Raw genomic sequence first — 18,800 nt, 5'->3', positions numbered from 1 at the left:
ATAGCTGGCATCTTACTTGTGCTTATATCCTTGTAAGGATTTTATAATTTTTCATTATTTCTTAGGACCATTAACGTGTTTAGTGGTTTCTAAAAGGTAGAACTCCAATTTGGACATTTTAATTGAGGAGGGTGAACAATTTCTAAGCTTTCTAAAAATTAGCCAGTCTGCTTCAGATTTGGTTTTTCTGGTCCAAGCCCAGGCAGCATCCCTGTCTTTGAGGAGACTGGACAGCTGAGGAGTAAACCAAGATTTATTTTTTCTGCATTTTATTCCAAATTTGCAGACAGAGACATATTTATTTATTATTTTGATAAAAATATTGTAAAAGTATTTCCACGCCATTCTTTCTGAGCCACGTTTGATCTTCAACCTATCCGGATGTACCCTGCCTCTTGCCCTGTGGCAGCTGGGAAAAGCTCCAGACCCAGAAACTCTGGATCATATTCACATGATTCCGGTCCCTGGCTGGTCGATCGGTGTGTGTCTAATATAATTATGAAGAATTATGAGGATAAGTAGTATAACAATGAAACCAAAAAGACTAGCATTTGTTTTAACCTACACATCTTATATAAGTTTATCCTATAGGATCAAGTTGTTTAAATGCTTAAAAGATGCAACTTTAAAAATTATTTATTCGCATCCATGTGAAATTTAAATCTTGTAAGAATTAACAATATCAGTTAACTGAAACTGAATAAAAATACTTATTGTATATGACCTCTCATAGCCCACCTGTAGTACCTTTCCTGCCACACTTTAGGCATCATTGAACTATAGCATATAAAAATAGAGCACACCTTGGCACTGATTGATACTTCCGCTCGGTCCAGGATGGGCTGGATTGTTTCCTCCATGAAGGTGGAGCTGTTTCCCATCCACATCAGAACCTGTGTGAGGTACCACTCTGGCTGGAAAATACACAAGTGAAGGGTGAGTTTTATTTTGGACTGTGATAGCAGTGATAACACTAGTCTCTCTGATACAACTGATCCTTGTAAAAGTAAAAACACACAAATTGCTGAAGAACTTGTTACATTATTATCTGAAAGTGTGAGCAGGTACTTTTAAAAAGACGTTTCTGCAACCATGACAGAAAGCAAAAGTATTGTTGTTCCAAACATCAACAAAAGTGAAGAAAAAGGTTGTTGCAGCTTGATTAAAATCTTCAGAAAGTCTCTTCTGGATGGCTTTCATAATGTTGTAGATTGTTCACATGATAATTTACACAGTTGTAAATAGCTGTGGATCAGATACTTCACTGTTAATGAAATTACCAACAGGTGCAACAATGAGACACCCCCCAAACAGCAATACTTTTACAGGTGGAGGACACTCACATTTTCCCTTCTCATCTTTTCTGACTGTTTTTCACTAGTTGTGCATTTGGCTAGGGTCAGAGTCACTGCTGGCAGCATGAGGTCATACCTGGACCCTACAAAGGCTGCACAGGTAGTCCAACTCAATACGTGCCATTGGCAGAAGGTTTGCTGTGTCTCCCAGCACTGTCTCAGAGCATGGAGGAGATTCCAGGAGACAGACAGTTACTCTAGGAGAGCTGGACAGGGCCGTAGAAGGTCCTTAACCCATCAGCAGGACCGGTATCTATTCAATTCAATTTTATTTATATAACGCCAAATAACAACCAACAGTCGCCTCAAGGTGCTTTGTATTGTGGGTAAAGACCCTACAATAATACAGAGAAAACCCAACAGTCAAAACGACCCCCTATGAGCAGCACTTGGTGACAGTGGGAAGGAAAAACTCCCTTTTAACAGGAAGAAACCTCCAGCAGAACCAGGCTCAGGGAGGGGGGTCATCTGCTGAGGGGGGGCTGAGGGGAGAGAAAAGACATGCTGTGGAAGAGAGCCAGAGATTAATATCAATTAATGATTAAATGCAAAGCGGAGTATAAACAAAGTAAATAAGGTGAATGAAAAGAAATAGTGCATCATGGGAACCCCCCAGCAGACTAGGCCTATAGCAGCATAACTAAGGGAGGGTTCAGGGTCACCTGATCCAGCTCTAACTATAAGCTTGATCATAAAGGAAAGTTTTAAGCCTAATCTTAAAAATAGAGAGGGTGTCTGTCTCCCGAATCCAAGCTGGGAGCTGGTTCCACAGAAGAGGGGCCTGAAAGCTGAAGGCTCTGCCTCCCATTCTACTCTTAAGTATCCTAGGAACCACAAGTAAGCCAGCAGTCTGAGAGTGAAGTGCTCTGTTGGGGTGATATGGTACTATGAGGTCTTTGAGATAAGATGGTGCCTGATTATTCAAGACCTTGTATGTGAGGAGAAGGATTTTAAATTCTATTTTGGCTTTAACAGGGAGCCAATGAAGAGAAGCCAATATGGGAGAAATCTGCTCTGTCTTTCTAGTCCCTGTCAGAACTCTAACTGCAGCATTTTGGATCAGCTGAAGGCTTTTCAGGGAGCTTTTAGGACAGCCTGATAATAATGAATTACAATAGTCCAGCCTAGAAGTAATAAATGCATGAATTATCTTTTCAGCATCAGTCTGAGAAAAGATGTTTCTAATTTTAGAAATATTGCACAAATGCAAAAAAGCGGTCCTACATATTTGTTTAATATGTGCATTGAAGGACATATCCTGGTCAAAAATGACTCCAAGATTTCTCACAGTGTTACTGGAGGCCAAAGTAATGCCATCCAGAGTAAGTATCTGGTTTGACACCATGTTTCTAAGATTTGTGGGGCCGAGTACAAGAACTTCAGTTTGATCTGAATTTAGAAGCAGGAAATTAGAGGTCATCCAGGCCTTAATGTCTTTAAGACATTCCTGCAGTTTAACTAATTGATGTGTGTCATCTGGCTTCATGGATAGATAAAGCTGAGTATCATCTGCATAACAATGAAAATTGATGCAATGCTTTCTAATAATACTGCCTAAGGGAAGCATGCATAATGTAAATAGAATTGGTCCTAGCACAGAACCCTGTGGAACTCCATAATTAACCTTAGTGTGTGAAGAAGACTCCCCATTTACATGAACAAATTGGAGTCTAGTAGATAAATATGATTCAAACCACTGCAGTGCAGTACGTTTAATACCTATAGTATGCTCTAATCTCTGTAATAAAATGTTATGGTCAACAGTATCAAAGCTGCACTGAGGTCCAACAGGACAAACACAGAGATGAGTCCACTGTCAGAGGCTGTAAGAAGATCATTGGTAACCTTCACTAATGCTGTTTCTGTACTGTGATGAATTCTGAAACCTGACTGAAACTCTTCAAATAAACCTTTCCTCTGCAGATGATCAGTTAGCTGTTTTACAACTACTCTTTCAAGAATCTTTGAGAGAAAAGGAAGGTTGGAGATTGGCCTATAATTAGCTAAGACAGCTGGGTCAGTGATGGCTTTTTAAGTAGCAGTTTAATTACAGCCACCTTGAAGGCCTGTGGTACATAGCCAACTAATAAAGACAGATTGATCATTTTTAAGATAGAAGCATCAATAATTGGAAAGACTTCTTTGAACAGTCTAGTAGGAATGGGATCTAATAAACATGTTGCTGGTTTGGAGGAAGTAACTATTGAAGTTAACTCTGAAAGATCAACTGGAACCAAAGAGTCTAAACAAATACCAGCAGTGCTGAAAGCAGCTGAACATGAAGATCAATCTTTGAGATGGTTACCAATAATTTTTTCTCTAATGTCTAAAATTTTATTTGTAAAGAAATCCATGAAGTCACTACTAGTTAAAGTGAAAGGAATACTCGGCTCTACAGAGCTCTGACTCTTTGTCAGCCTGGCTACGGTGCTGAAAACAAACCTGGGGTTGTTCTTATTTTCTTCAATTAATGATGAGTAGTAAGATGTCCTAGCTTTATGGAGGGCTTTTTTATAGAGCAACAAACTCTTTTTCCAGGCTAAATGAGCATCTTCTAATTCAGTGAGACGCCATTCCCTCTCCAGCTTACGGGTTATCTGCTTTAAGCTGTGCAGTTGTGAATTATACCACGGAGTCAGGCACTTCTGATTTGAAGCTTTTCTTTTCAGAGGAGCAACAGTATCGAAAGTTATACGCAGTGAGGATGTAAAACTATTGACGAGATAATCGACCTCACTGGGAGCAGAGTTTAGGTAGCTGCTCTGCACTGTGTTGGCACTGAAGAGCATAATAATGAAGGAATTAGATCCTTAAACTTAGTTACAGCACTTTCAGAAAGACTTCTACTGTAATAAAACGTATTCCCCACTGCTGTGTAATCCATTAAAGGAAATGTAAATGTTACTAAGAAATGATCAGACAGGAGGGGGCTTTCAGGGAATACTGTTAAGTCTTCAGTTTCTATGCCATAAGTCAGGACAAGATCCAGAGTATGATTAAAGTGGTGGGTGGGCTCCTTTACATTTTGAGAGAAGCCAATTGAATCTAACAATAGATTAAATGTAGTGTTGAGGCTGTCATTTTCAGCATCTACATGGATGTTAAAGTCACCCACTATAATGATTTTATCTGAACTGAGCACTAAATCAGATAAAAAGTCTGAGAAATCAGACAGAAACTCTGAGTAAGGACCAGGTGGACGATAGATAACAACAAATAAAACAGGTTTTTGATTTTCCCAATTAGGATGGAGAAGACTAAGAGTCAGGCTTTCAAAAGAATGAAAACTTTGTCTGGGACTTTGATTAGTTAATAAACTGGAATTGAAGATTGCAGCTACTCCTCCTCCTCGACCTGTGCTTCGAGCATTCTGACAGTTACTGTGACTTGGGGGTGTTGATTCATTTAAACTAACATATTCATCCTGCTGTAACCAGGTTTCTGTAAGGCAGAATAAATCAATATGTTGATCAATTATTAAATCATTTACTAAAAGGGACTTGGAAGAGAGAGACCTAATGTTTAATAATCCACATTTAATTGTTTTATTCTTTGGTGCAGTTGATGAAGCTGTATTATTTTTGTTTTTGAATTTTTATGCTTAAATAGCTTTTTGCTGATTTTAGCTTTGTTTTTTGGTGGTCTGGGAGCAGGCACCGACTCTGTGGGGATGGGGTTTTGGGGGGACGGCAGGAGGAGAGAAGCTGCAGAGAGGCATGTAAGACTGCAACTCTGCTTCCTGGTCTCAACCCTGGGTAGTTAGGTTTTAGGGTTAATAAATTTCTGCTGCTTTGTGCAAGGAGGAACAGGATGAGCACTGCAGAGCTACAAAATGACCTCCAGCAGCCACGGGTGTGAATGTCTCTGACCAAACAATCAGAAACAGACTTCATGAGGGTGGCCTGAGGACCCAACATCCTCTAGTGGGCGCTGTGCTCACTGCCCAGCACCATGGAGCCTGATTGGCAGAGACTACCAGAACTGGCAGGTCCAACACTGGAGCCCTGTGGTTTTCACAGATGAGAGCAGGTTCACCCTGAGCACCTGTGACAGATGTGAAAGAGTCTGGAGAAGCCGTGCTGCCTGTAACATTGTTCAGCATGACCGGTTTGGTGGTGGGTCAGTGATGGTCTGGGGGGGAATATCCACAGACCTCTACAGTGAGCACCTTGAGCTAAAATTTCACTTTACAAGACTTGCAAAACAAAAAGCCATCCATCCAGTCTCTTCTGTTACCCATTTCACCTTTGCATAAATGAAAATGAGCAAAAAAAAAAAAAATGTATACAAAAAACTATATTTGATCCATTTGCTTTCACTGATGTCTAAACTCTAGACCAGGGCTCTTCAACTCCAGGCCTCGAGAGCCGGTGTCCTGCAGGTTTTATATGTGTCTCTGCTTCAACACATCTGAGTCAAATATAGAAGTCATTAGCACGACTCTGGAGAACTTGACTGCATACTGAGGAGGTAATTCAGCCATTTGATTCAGGTGTGTTGGATTAGGGACACATCTAAAACCTGCAGGACACCGGCTCTCGAGGCCTGGAGTTGAAGAGCCCTGCTCTAGACTGACACTTGTGTACACTTGCATAATTGTGTGTAAATGGTACTCTTGATAAACTGCTTTGAATACTCAAGTAAAGCAGAAGCACTATATAAAAACTAGGCCATGTACCATTTACTCTGTGTGTAACAGACCTTACTGAGGGAGTTGGTCTGCCGGTTCCCATAGAAGTGGTATTTGAACCTCTTGTTGAGAGGCAGCAGCATGATCTGGATGGGCAGACAAAGCGGAGAAGCTTTTGACAGAGGAGTGACTGAAGAAACAAGCTGGGGAGACGGCAGGCCTTCACCTGAGTCTGAAGTCCTCTGAGATATGAGATCATCACTGCCACAGAAAGTTAAAGAAACAAGTATATGCAATTTTTCAAACCTACCTCATGCTCAGCTTGAATCCTGCATGTTTTATGTTACTATGAGAATAATGATTGTCTGGGTGAAAAGATATTTCCAATCAATGAGTGATGGACCAACCACTGCCATGCTTAATGTCACTTTGATCTTCCACCATGCTAATGTCATGGCTCTATGTTTTCAGCAAACCATGCTTTAACAGTGCATATGTCCCAAAAAATTAGGATCCTCTGAAATTAGTGAACTATGTATAAAATTAATTTCTCTTTGGTTAAACCCAAATGTAAGAGTTTGAACATATATAATGTTACAAACACAGGTAAATCCAGTCTCAGATGAATTACAAAACATGACCTATTACTGTTTATTTAACAAAAAATAAGCAAAAATGCAGAAGCAATGTGTGAAACTTTAAGTACAGCCTTACTGCTTGCAAAGGAATTAAGAGGAAACGTAGCAGTCAGATGCTGATCATCAGATTTACTTGATTAATTCAATAATTCCCATCAATCTGGGAAGTGTTGAAGAACATTTACCTACAATTATAAGCCCGTCATTCTATGTTTAGAAATCTTATTCACAAGTGAAAGAATAAGTGAGGTTTATTTATATTGCACTTTACAAGAACAAAAGTCATGATCTGCACCGGCAAAGGAATAACGAATTATAGTTCTATGAAAGTGCGATGCTCCACAGGTGATACAAACAAGTTTGTAAAGACAACCAACATGATCAAAGGTAACACCCAGATTTCTAACCGTGGGAAAACTCAAGATGAATGGGTCCAAGGTTTCAAATATCCCGGGAACCGTCCAGTTCTTTATAATATGCAGTCTTGAAGAACAGATAATTCAGCTACATTCTGGGGTTTGAAAGATATGCACAACTGAATATCATCATGCCCAGATCATCAAACTATAGACCCCGGGCCCAAATGTTTGGCGGCCCCTTGAACTGTCGGCCCTTGGGAGTGGGGTGGGGGTAGATTGCCTAGGTTGCTCTCCAGAAGACCACCACTACCACTTCCATGGGTCCCACATGGAGACAGAAGACCAGTCATTCACCTACACCAAGAGGCTCAAGGATGCAGCAGGCAAGTGGTTGCAGCCAGAGTCGTCCAGGGGGAGAGTAAATGCTCAAGCTGGTAGAGCTAGAGCAGTTCACTGAGGAGCTCCTGGTGAGAATGGCAGGTTGGGCTGGCTGCCACTGGCCAATAAGCCTGGAGGCGGCAGTCACGCATGTAGGACCATCTAGCAGCACTCCCAGCAGGCGGGATGCTGGCCCATCCCAGTGCAGAGGAAGAAGCTCCTCGCTTCTCTGGGGTACCACCATCAGCTGTGGAGTTGACTTGGGCTGTATGCAGACCTTGGTCCACCAAACCCTGGTTTGACCTGAGGCAGAGTGGGTGGAGATTACGTGTGTACATGGTGACATTCACAAATATCCCATGGTGCCAGCTGAAATTAAACATAAGGGCAAAATGTATAGAGTTAAGGCTGCTGTTAGCTCCTGCCTTACACATCCCTTAATTCGTGGGACGGATTGGCCTAAATTCAGCAGGCTGATGGGCCAGTGTTAGGGTCATGTGGTATTTGTACTGCACTCTGCGGTCACACAAGGTTGTCCAACACTGCTACCAGGGAGGAGGAACCTGCCGAGCCTACTCAGGAGACCCCGCCGGGTCCTCTGATTCGCTCCATGGAACATTTTCCAGTGGAGTAGTCTCGTGACAATCTACACTTGGCCTTCAACTAAGTGATAAAATTTAATGATCACAAGGTGCGCAGCACAGTCATACCCCCATTGGGTGATGATTAGGGACATGCTGTACAAAATGAGTTGCCTAAAACCTGCCTAATACCTGTTAGGTATTAATTTTCCAGGTGGCTCATTATAACCCCATAAAAACTCTGAATCCAATTATGGTCTGACTCTACTGGCTGGGCATTTGGGGGGGATGTAAGCCAGTGGTGTCAATCCTGCCCAGAGTGACAGTAAGTAAACCAGCTGGTCATTCCAAAAGCACCTTTGCATTGGTTGCCATTAACAGAGGTCCCATTTGAGCACACTGGCTTGATTGTGAGGTGGTGCGTTCAGACGGGGTGGAGCTGCACAAATATACGACCTTAACCTCCTAAAAGCACGGAGAGAAGTAGAATCTGTTTCTCTGGTGAAAGACAGACATGAGCTGGGGCCTGATGTGGCAAACTGAATCAATCCTGCCTCATACTTTGTGATAATCACCCCACGTTAGCCCAGAGAGCAGATGTTGCTGCATTGCACCAGTATTCTGCAGATCTGCCCGGGGGGTGACAACAATACCATATCAGCCTTTCAGGTTGAGGGGTAAAAAGACTGAGCAAGCATGGCTTGTTTAGAAGGTTCTCTAAAAAGGACGTGGGACCGGGTGCCTGGGTGGCTTAGTGGTGAAGCCAGCGACCACATACAAATGCCGCATTGCGGCGCAGGTGGCGCAGGTTCGAGTCCCGGCCTGTCGCCAGTTTGCCCGTGTGTCTTTCCCGTCTCTCTCCATTCCCCCCATAGGTTTGCAAAGGTGAATCTGAACACAACACAAGACTTGTGGAACAATGGGCCTCAGGTACTAAAATTTGCAAAGAAAAGTCCTTACCCTGAGCAAAGAACAAGAGCCTACACAAAATCACCAAACAGTAATCATGTACATTGTATATAGTGTTATTATTATTATTAGTAGTATTAAGGTTAATATTGTTTGTTGATTTTATATATATTCTTTTCTTAATAGTGTGAATTATTATATCTTTATTTATATTTATAATAACTGCGGCTGCTGTTACACCCAAATTTCCCCTCTGTGGGACAATAAAGGCTGTTTCTTCTTCTTCTTCTTCTAATCAATGTATTGTTCAAAAGTCAGTCAATCAGGCATGACTATACTGATGAATCACAGATTTATGCGTAAAATAACTGTACGTATGGTTTACACACACATTTGACCTGACAGGATCAAGATGGAGAGTTTTGGCCGTAATAATGCACAGCACCACATTTGGTGAAAAACCAGCATATCAGCACAAACACTTCACACCAACTATGAAGCTCGGCAGTGACGAGTGATCAGAGTGAGGCTGCAGAGAAGAAGTGATAACATTAAAAAAGGGGAGGTGAGCATTAAAAAAATCAATTCAAACTGTTTTCATGCTCTATTTTTTTTTCTTTGATGTTTTTGTGCTTCTCCCATTCCTGGTGGACTCCATTGTCATTCCCTTCCCTGTTCCAGTCCAATTGTCAGCCAGTCAGCATTTGACCTACACACAGATGAGCTACACGCTGTTGGATTTTCAGAAGGCTGCACAGGAGCATGTTTGCGTAGGTTGGAAACCTTTCTGCAAACTGACACAACCACGGATAACTAAAAAAAGATTACTGCTGCTGGAACACTGCGACAATAGAGTCGCACTTCAAATTTCACATTATATGTATGTGTGTGTGTGTGTGTGTGTGTGTGTGTATACAAAAGGTTACCTCTCAGCTTAATGCATCACTGAATAAAAGGATACGGGGTTTGCAGGGCAAGGAGTTGTCTAATAAGCAGCTCCAGCTGGCTACTGATCTCCTGACAGCTCACAGTTGGAGCCAATGACTGAGTAGGAGGGGAGATGATCGGCCAGTGAAGCTGAGTGAGGATTTTCTCAAAATCGCTAAGAAAGAATTAAGAAAATGGAATTAGATCATATCTTATGGTATAAATGTTTGCATTTTTGAAGTATGCCACATTGACACAAGGCCAGATTCATTAAGCAGAGGAAATGTGTTATTAAAAAACCCACGCTGTTTTGAAGGGAGATTACCAACTATGCACAAATGCATTATTAGCTAGCTTATTTCAATAATGAGCAGCACAGCCTAGCATGAGCAAATTTGCAGGTTACAAACTAGATGGTGAGACAGCAGGTAAGTGTAGGATTTGTGTGTGTTTCTCTCTGGACAAGAATTGTATATGTTCTGACATTTGTGGAAAGTTATCAAAAACTGATGGGGAATGTAAACGGGTCAGGGCAGCCCGTCTCTGGATAAATCTAACAGCTCGAGCCTGGAAATGTGCACATTACTCTTTTTTTCCTGTCTAGTGGCCGTTTGAGTCAAAGGGAAGAATCAATCTGACAGCTGTGAGCACGAAGCTTTCTCCAAAATCATCAGTTCAGTTAGTGACACCAGAACAACACAGCACTGGATTCAGACACCATTCTAACACACTGCACACTGTCTGAGACAGCTGTGCCTCCATGAGTCATCTACTACAGCTAATTCAGCAGAGCTCTGTGTGTGTGTGTGTGTGTGTGTATATAACACACACACTTTTGTGTATCTGCTGTTTTTGTCAGTAATGAACCTGATACACTGCAAATGGCTCTGCTCACTGTAAAAAGTAACTAATATATCCAAGGCCTCTATGTTGTCCCCTCCCTCTCACTGTATTCTGTTCTGAGACCAAAGGGTTAAAACAGGAAGGGCTCAGCTGGAAACATGTGGGATGAGGATGGACTGAAGGATGGACTGAAGCTTTGGTACTGTGCTCACAGGTTTGATCAATACACCCTTGTAAAGCATGTTTTTTAAATTAGCATTAAAAAGACACTGTTTACCACATGCCTTAATCACATTTTTATAAACATATTAATATATGAATACTTTTTGAATACCCAAATTTTGTGTCCATGCATTTTAGTCCTTGACTTGTCACTGCAGTTCTTTAGTCAAAGTAAGCTTTTCTGTTTGGTTGGTCTTTAAAAAGACCCAAGAGGACACAGTAATAAATCTTGGATGGACTTATACCTGGCAAGTCTGTCCTTTATGATTTTATGCCAGAACTGAAGCGTTTCTCGAAGGAAGTTCTGGAGATGAGAACATCCAGACTGGTTTAGTCCGTGGTCCAGAGCCGCCATCCTCTCTACTGCCCTTATGGCTTCCCAGGCACTGCTGGTCATCAAACACTGCTGGACTGTAGCACTGTGGACACACAAGACTTTGCATGTCACTACTTTCATTACCCCATAATGGACACAAACAGGAAGAACTTCAGGCTACATCCCAATAAACCCATATTTTATTCACAATAGAACATAGAAAACATATCAAATATTTAAACTCATTTTAAACTTGATGGCAGCAACACACCTCTGTGCAGGTACACCAAGAACAACCACACTATCAGAGGTACAGGCTTTTTAAGTGAACACCAGTAACAAGCCGGATGATCTCTCTCCTCTTTAGTCCAGAGGATGTGGCATCTGTGCTTCCAAAAAGATTTCCATTTGTCTGACCACAGAACAGTTACATGACCTTTGACCCAGTGAAGGGCAAACTGTTCTCAGAATCATGCCTGTTTTAAATGCAGTGCTGCCTCAGGGTCAAGACCACAAGGATCCAATATTGATTTCTGGCCTTGTCCCTTGCACATAAAGATTTCTCCAGATTCTCTTATGATCTTATATAATGAAGGTGATGATATATTAACAGTCTCCACCATTTTACATTGAGGAAAATTATTGTGAATTTGCACCACAATTTGTAGGTGCAGTTGGAGATTGGTAAACTTCTGCAGCTTCTGAGGAACACTGCCTAAGAGGCTCTCTTACAGCCAATCATGTTGTTGACTTGTTGCCAATGAATCCCATTAGCTATAAAATGTAGCTCCGGCTGGTTCTTTTTGGTACCACTTACTTTTGCGCCTTTTGTTGTACACGTACCAACTTTTGTGTTGCCAAATTCAAAACAAGTTATTTTTTGGCACATTTTCTCAGTTTAAACATTTGATTTATGGTTTCCATGTTCAGCTGTGTAAAATATACATTTATGATTTCTAAATCTGTGTTTATTGACATTTTACACTGCATCCAAACTTTTTCAGAATTGAGTTTGTATATTAAAACTCAGCATAAAGTTAAAACAAACAAACTGCTATGTACATGATGCAGGAGTTATAATAGTACCTGAGTTCCTCTATGTGTTGAAGGCATCTTAAGTATTTCACATGTCTCTCTATAACGTCAACTTGGTTACACGTCTGTCTGAGGTTATCCAACCAGGGCTGGGCTTCCTGCAGGTGCTAGAAACAAAACAAACAACTGTTTATTGCTCCCAGTATTTCAGAGTAACTCTCAACGCTTCAATAGTTTTTGGCATTTGACATGCAAGACAGGGATATTCTGCTGGATTCTTCCTCTTCTTGTCCACCACTATGATGTACGGTTGGTTAGCCATTACTAGTTTGTCTGTCTGTATCTGGAAGTCCCACAGCATCTTAGCTCGGTCATTCTCGAACACCTAACCTCGGGACTTCCAGGTCATACTCAGCACAGATGTTCCTGTATACTATGCCGGCCACTGGGTTATGGCATTCCATGTATGCCTGCTAGCATCTTGCACCTTGCTGTTATGTGCTGGATTGTCTCAGGGGAATCTCTGCACAGCCTGCACCTGGGGTCTTGTCTGGTGTGGTAGACCCCAGCCTCTATCAATCTTGTGCTCAGAGCTTGCTTCTGTGCTGCCATGATTAGTGCCTCTGTGCTGTCTGTCAGTCCAGCTTTGTCCAACCATTGGTAGGATTTCTCTTTGTCAGCCACTTCTTTCTGCTGGTGGTACATGCCTTGCAGAGGCCTGCCTTTCCATGATGGTTCCTGTTCTTTCTCTGCTGTCTGAGGTATTCACTGAGCACAATAATCAGTTGTGGCCATCTTCCTGATGTACTCATGTACTCCATCTCCTCCATTGGCCAGCTTATTATCCCAGCAGTATATCTGATGACTGTCAGGGTGTAGATGTTGATTGGGAAGAACAAGATCCCAGGCATTCAGCTGACTGTTCAGGTTGCAGCTTTTCTAGCAGCTTCTTCATAATTCCCATTTGCCTGTGGAATTCCAAGATACTTGTAGCTGTCTCCAGTGTCTGCAATGTTGCCTTCTGGTAGTGCAATCCCCTCAGTTCTGGGTTTCTAGCTGCTCTGGTATTCAATGTATCAGTTGTTATTGAGGCTTGGAACCCAATCTATTTATCTGAACCTATAGATCTATATCTGTATCTATATATCTATATGGGTGTGTCCAAACTTTTGATTGATACTGTATATATAAAAAAAAGTCTGTTGCTACGCAGATACACACACCAGACACTTTATTAGGTATTGCTGAAGTGCCATCATGCTGGGCTATGAATTTCAGCAGTTAGCTCCAGAACAGCTCACTAGTTAGAACAGTTACCTAGTGCCACGGCCATTAGCATTAGCAAGTGGTTGTTTGCTGCATGTGGTCAGTACCTGTCATTTTCAGTCCAGTCCTTGTGAAACTTGGCATACCTCAGCCATTTCTCCCCGTTGCCCTTAAGCATGTTTTTTCAGCAGCCATTCTTCCATTGAGACCATTTCCTAAGAACTTTCAGATACTGTTCATCTGCTGTAAATAGTTTTTATTTAAATAGTTTTTATTGGTTTCCGCTGTTAGCTACTGGAGAGCATCACCATGGCCACAGTTAGCCCCCCCCTGTGAAATTTTTTTGGGCTACAACCTTGAACACAGGTTCAGTCCCTGAGTCAGGTACCTGTTGTTGTTGTTGTTGTTCTTGTTCTTGTTCTTGTTCTTGTTGTTGTTCTTGTTGTTGTTGTTGTTCTTGTTGTTGTTGTTGTTGTTGTTGTTCTTGTTGTTGTTCTTGTTGTTGTTGATGATGAGAACAAAACAAGTGTCATATAAACACTGCATTCATTTGACATTAGAGATGTTTGGTTTTTTACAGTATGATGATGGATACAATTTCTCAAAGTAAGACCAAGGGATTTGTAAAAGGAAAATCATAAAAGACTGACTGACACTACATTGTCCTATCTAACTAAATTATCTTCATAATTAGTAAGAACACAGTATTTTTCTCTACCTTGTGCAGCATGTTGATAGTAAGTTGCTCTCTCTCCAGCAGGGTCTCCAGGGAACATCTGGCATTCTCTACAGCAGATAGAGCTGCAGAAACTTTAGGAGGCAGCACACCCGATACAGTCAGCACCTGAATGACAAAGAAATAAAGCAACTGCTTATATTTGATACTGGGGATTTCAGCCTCCAAATCCCGTCCATGCTTCTGTGAATTTTCTAATGAGTGCAACAACACATGGAAGTGAATTACAGATGTGAAAAAGAAAAATATGATAAGCAAAAGAAAACAGATGGATGGGACATTTTTCACAGGACTATATGCAGTCCCATGAAAAACTAAGAACACCCTTACTGTTTCAGACTAATGCTAGTAATCAAATGTGTAACTACGTTTATAAAAGCAGAAGTTTTGGCAATTTTCATTTATGTATGAACACAATGCCACAATCTTGCCAGGTGTGGACATCCCAGCAAATTCACTCCAGAGTAACTTCATTCAGTGCTCAGAGAAACTGTAAAAAACCCAAGTTTAGAGTTTATTTATTTATTTTATCTTAATTTTTTATTTGTATTTAACTCTGATTAGAGCAGATCTGTTTTTGAATCCAAGTTGTAGGTTGAATTTTTTTTTTTGCTTGGATCATGTTCTTTTCTTTTCTTGTTTTTTTGTTTTTGTTTGTTTTGCCCAGCTTGGTCTTATGATAATTATCAGGTTCAAATTGTTGTATGAGGTAACATTTAACACATGGCACACATTAAATCTACATAAATATCAATGAATATTAAGTTTTGCACATGGAATATTAAGGGCTCGAATAATGTCATAAAGAGAAAGACTGTCAAATTGTTTAAAAAGGGATAAGATACAGATTGCATTCCTTCAAGAAACACACCTAAATGATGAGGAACATAGAAAATATCTTAGAGAATGGGTTGGCCAGGTCTATTTTTCATCATACATGACAAATAAAAGAGGGGTAATTATTTTAATACACAAATTGGTACCATTTGTGGTTAAACATTGTTATAGCGATACAGAAGGTAGCATTAGAAATTTTTTGCCTGTCTTCTTGAAACAATTTGCAAATCTGGACTGTCCTAATATAATAATAGGAGGAGATTTTAACTGCAGTCTTTTCCCTATCGATAGGACTCCGCCTCAAAATATTCAGTCAAAAACAAGCAGTGTCATATTAAATATGATGGATGAGTTCCACCTCTTGGACAGCTGGAGACATCTGAACCCCAATACTAAAAATTACACGTTTTACTCTCACCCTCATCTCTCGTCATCACGTATTGACTATATTCTTTTATCCAAACATCTTGCTTATTTAATAGAACAATCTGATATTGGCTCCATTGCCCTTTCCGACCATGCCCCCGTTACCCTGATAATGAAACCGATTAGGCCCACAGAACAATCATTTTCGTGGAAACTAAATTCATTATTATTTTATGACCATAATTTCATAAAATTTCTGGAAGCCCAGACTGATTTATACTTGGAATTTAATGATAACAATGATATCAATCCAAGAACAGTGTGGGAAGCATACAAAGCTTATATGCGAGGATGATAATCTCATTTTTGAGTAGGAGAAAAAGAGATCGTTTACAAGAAGAACATGAGATTGAAAAGAGAATAAAACAACAAGAGGAAGTCTTTCATAAAACAAAATCAGATGAGGTGTTGCAAGAGTTGAAGAAGATGAGATTAAATGTAAGTAACTTAATAACAAAGAAAGCAGAATCTGATATTTTACTTGCCCCGCAAAAAATGTTTGAGTTTGGTAATAAACCAAATAAATTCTTGGCCAGATTGTCCAGAAACTCCCCCAATAAATCTTTTATATCAGCAATATGTACTGATAATAATACACGACAGACAAAAACTGTCAAGATTAATGACTGCTTCAAAAAATTTTATGAAAAATTATATAGCTCAGAAATAGACACTGATAAACTAGTACAGTGTCACTTTCTGAACAATTTAAGAATGCCCAAATTATCAGATGAATGAGCTAAACAATTAGAAGGGCCTATTACTTTGATAGAAATAAATAAAGCCATCTCATCGCTGCAATCAAATAAATCCCCAGGGGCAGACGGATTCTGTGCAGTTCTATAAAACTTTAAAAGATAAAATTGGCAATCTCTTACTTCGTGTTTTCAATAAATCCTTTGAAAAGGGGGATCTCCCCAAATCCATGTATATCGTGCATATAGTTGTTATTCCTAAAAAGGACAAGGACCCTGAACAATGCTCCTCGTATCGGCCAATCAGTTTAGTTGGAGTTGATATGAAAATATTGTCCAAAATCCTGGCCAGTCGATTAGAGCGAGTAGTGACTGACATTGTTAATACAGATCAAACAGGTTTTATAAAAGGTCGCTCTCCATCGAATAACACTAGACGATTAATTAATATAATTATAATAAACTATTGTGTCAATGGATGCAGAAAAAGCGTTCGATCGCATTGAACGGGAATTTGTTAGAAGTGCTAAGAAGATTTGGCCTTCAGTCTGATTTCATTGGCTGGGTACAGCTGCTGTATAAAAAACCCATGGCTTCTGTTGTGACTAATGGATTTGTTTCCGACTTATTTGAGTTAAATAGGGGCACGGCTCAGGGGAACCCATTATCGCCCTTATTGTTTTCTCTAGCTATAGAGCCTTTAGCAATAGCTGTACAATAAAACACCAAGCATTAAAGGAATAATGATAGGATCGATACAACATAAAATTCTGCTGTATGCAGATGATATTCTTCTCACGGTAACTGACCCCACAGAATCAATACCAGCACTAATTAAATGTGTCAGTGAATTTGCACAGATTTCTGGGTATAAGGTTAATTTCTCTAAGTCGGAAATTATGCCAACAAAACAAGAACCTGACTTTGTGAAGCCGTTCAGATGGGCTCCTGATGGACTCACATATTTGGGTATTAAGATTACGTCTAGGATCAGTCAACTTTGTGTGGAAAATGTTAACCCATTAATTAAACATGTAAAGGAGAAAATGACTAGTTGGATGAAGCTTCCTGTATCTTTCTTGGGCAGGATTAATTTAATTAAAATGACAATACTTCCTAAAATAACATACCCTGTGTCTATGCTCTTTTTAATTTTAAAAACGAACCATCTTAAGGACATTAATAAGGCTATCTCAAGAATCAAGAATCAAGAATCAAGAATGCCTTTATTAGTCCCACAAATGGGGAAATTGCAGTTAACAGAACATCCATCCAAAACAAAAACATAACACAGACAGGGGGGGACAGATGTCTGAGGTCATGCAACCGTTTCACAACGGCGCTACCTTTAGCAGAGAGACAGAAAGAGATACATTGGGATAGTTAGGTTCAAAAAAATCATCTCATACTGTGTTCATAAAGAACACCTTACGAGGTTCCAAAAAACACCTCAGCAAAAAGCATATTGCACATATAAAGCCGGGATAGCAGTATGGTGGGTAGGGTCAGGGTCAGGAGGGGACGCAGACGGAGACGAGAGGGTGGGGGCATTGTGGAGCCCAGATGCCAGCTCCCAGGCAAACAGTTTGCTGATAGTGATGGAAGTTCATCAGCAGCCTTGGTACACCAGATCCAGCTTCACAAATCACAGAGAGGGCTGAGGGGGATAGCGGCCTTCACACATAGTTCTGGAGAGATATGATTGCCAGCCAAGGCCGGCTAGGGAGCCGAATTCTGATAATGCAGGTGTTGTTTTGGAACAGGCTGCTTGTTTTTTCAACAGCCTTCAGTCTCACTGGGAAACCATTCAATAAATCCAATAATCCAAATTCATTAGTTACCGTCCTCACTGAGCAGAACCGTACCTTATCTCCAGATCGAACCCCTCACACCTGCTACTCCCCAAGTCTACGGCTCAGGTTCATCAGGCTTTGAGTCTGAGTCTGTACCATTCTGGTCAGCCCATCCACCTGGGTCGGCAGCCTCTGCAGATGTCGAACTGCCGTCCAGGTTTTCTTGATTTCACGGTAAATCAGGTATCCTCCAAGCCCAAACAGAAAAGATACCGCTACCAGATAGCCAAATATGTAAGCGTCTTCCACGTCTTCCACCTCTAGGGCCGAGAAGCACACAGGTCTCCACGAGCTCCAAGAGTCGATGACGTATCCAACCGGGTCTGTTCCACTCGGACACGCAGGCTCCCCTTTCCCAGATCTCATAGTGGAAAAAATTCGATCCATGGTCTTGAAGGCCCAGTTTGCCAAATCCATATTGCTCTCAATCTTATTCTTATTCGAACAGTGTGCAAGAGACGCTCTCACAGCAAGCAGCAAGCAGGAAAGATAGGGAGGGCAGGGAGAGAGATAGAATGCGACCGTCCCCGTCAGAGGCTGGAGCAAGAAGTCTCTGACTTTATTTGGGCTGGTCGTAAACCTAAAATCAAATTAGATATTCTACAGCTTTCTAAGCAACAAGGGGGATGGGGCCTACCTAATGTAACACACTATATAATGTCAATGCAAGCTAAAATGATTTCAGTATGGGCTGGCTGACAGACAAAGCCACCATGGTATGGCACAGAAACGGTACTGTGTAAACCCTTTTCCCCAATAAACATTTTGGACAAACGTAGACATGAACTTCCAGT

At 40.9% G+C, this 18,800-nt stretch overlaps 1 protein-coding gene across 1 annotated transcript in view; it reads right to left on the bottom strand.

Moving 5' to 3' along the window:
- rint1 (RAD50 interactor 1) overlaps positions 1 to 18,800 on the bottom strand; it is a 51,183-nt gene that overhangs the window by 28,157 nt on the left and 4,226 nt on the right. The window contains exons 2-7 of the mRNA XM_030720674.1: positions 14,178 to 14,303; positions 12,245 to 12,360; positions 11,088 to 11,261; positions 9,812 to 9,952; positions 6,057 to 6,246; positions 804 to 914 (exon numbers count right to left, since the gene is read on the bottom strand). Of these exons, the coding sequence (XP_030576534.1) occupies positions 804 to 914; positions 6,057 to 6,246; positions 9,812 to 9,952; positions 11,088 to 11,261; positions 12,245 to 12,360; positions 14,178 to 14,303 (858 nt within the window). The remainder of the gene's footprint in view (positions 1 to 803; positions 915 to 6,056; positions 6,247 to 9,811; positions 9,953 to 11,087; positions 11,262 to 12,244; positions 12,361 to 14,177; positions 14,304 to 18,800) is intronic.

Source organism: Archocentrus centrarchus, chromosome 23 (assembly GCF_007364275.1).
Source record: "Archocentrus centrarchus isolate MPI-CPG fArcCen1 chromosome 23, fArcCen1, whole genome shotgun sequence".
NCBI lineage: Eukaryota > Metazoa > Chordata > Actinopteri > Cichliformes > Cichlidae > Archocentrus > Archocentrus centrarchus.
This window is presented reverse-complemented; position numbering and strand designations above follow the sequence as displayed.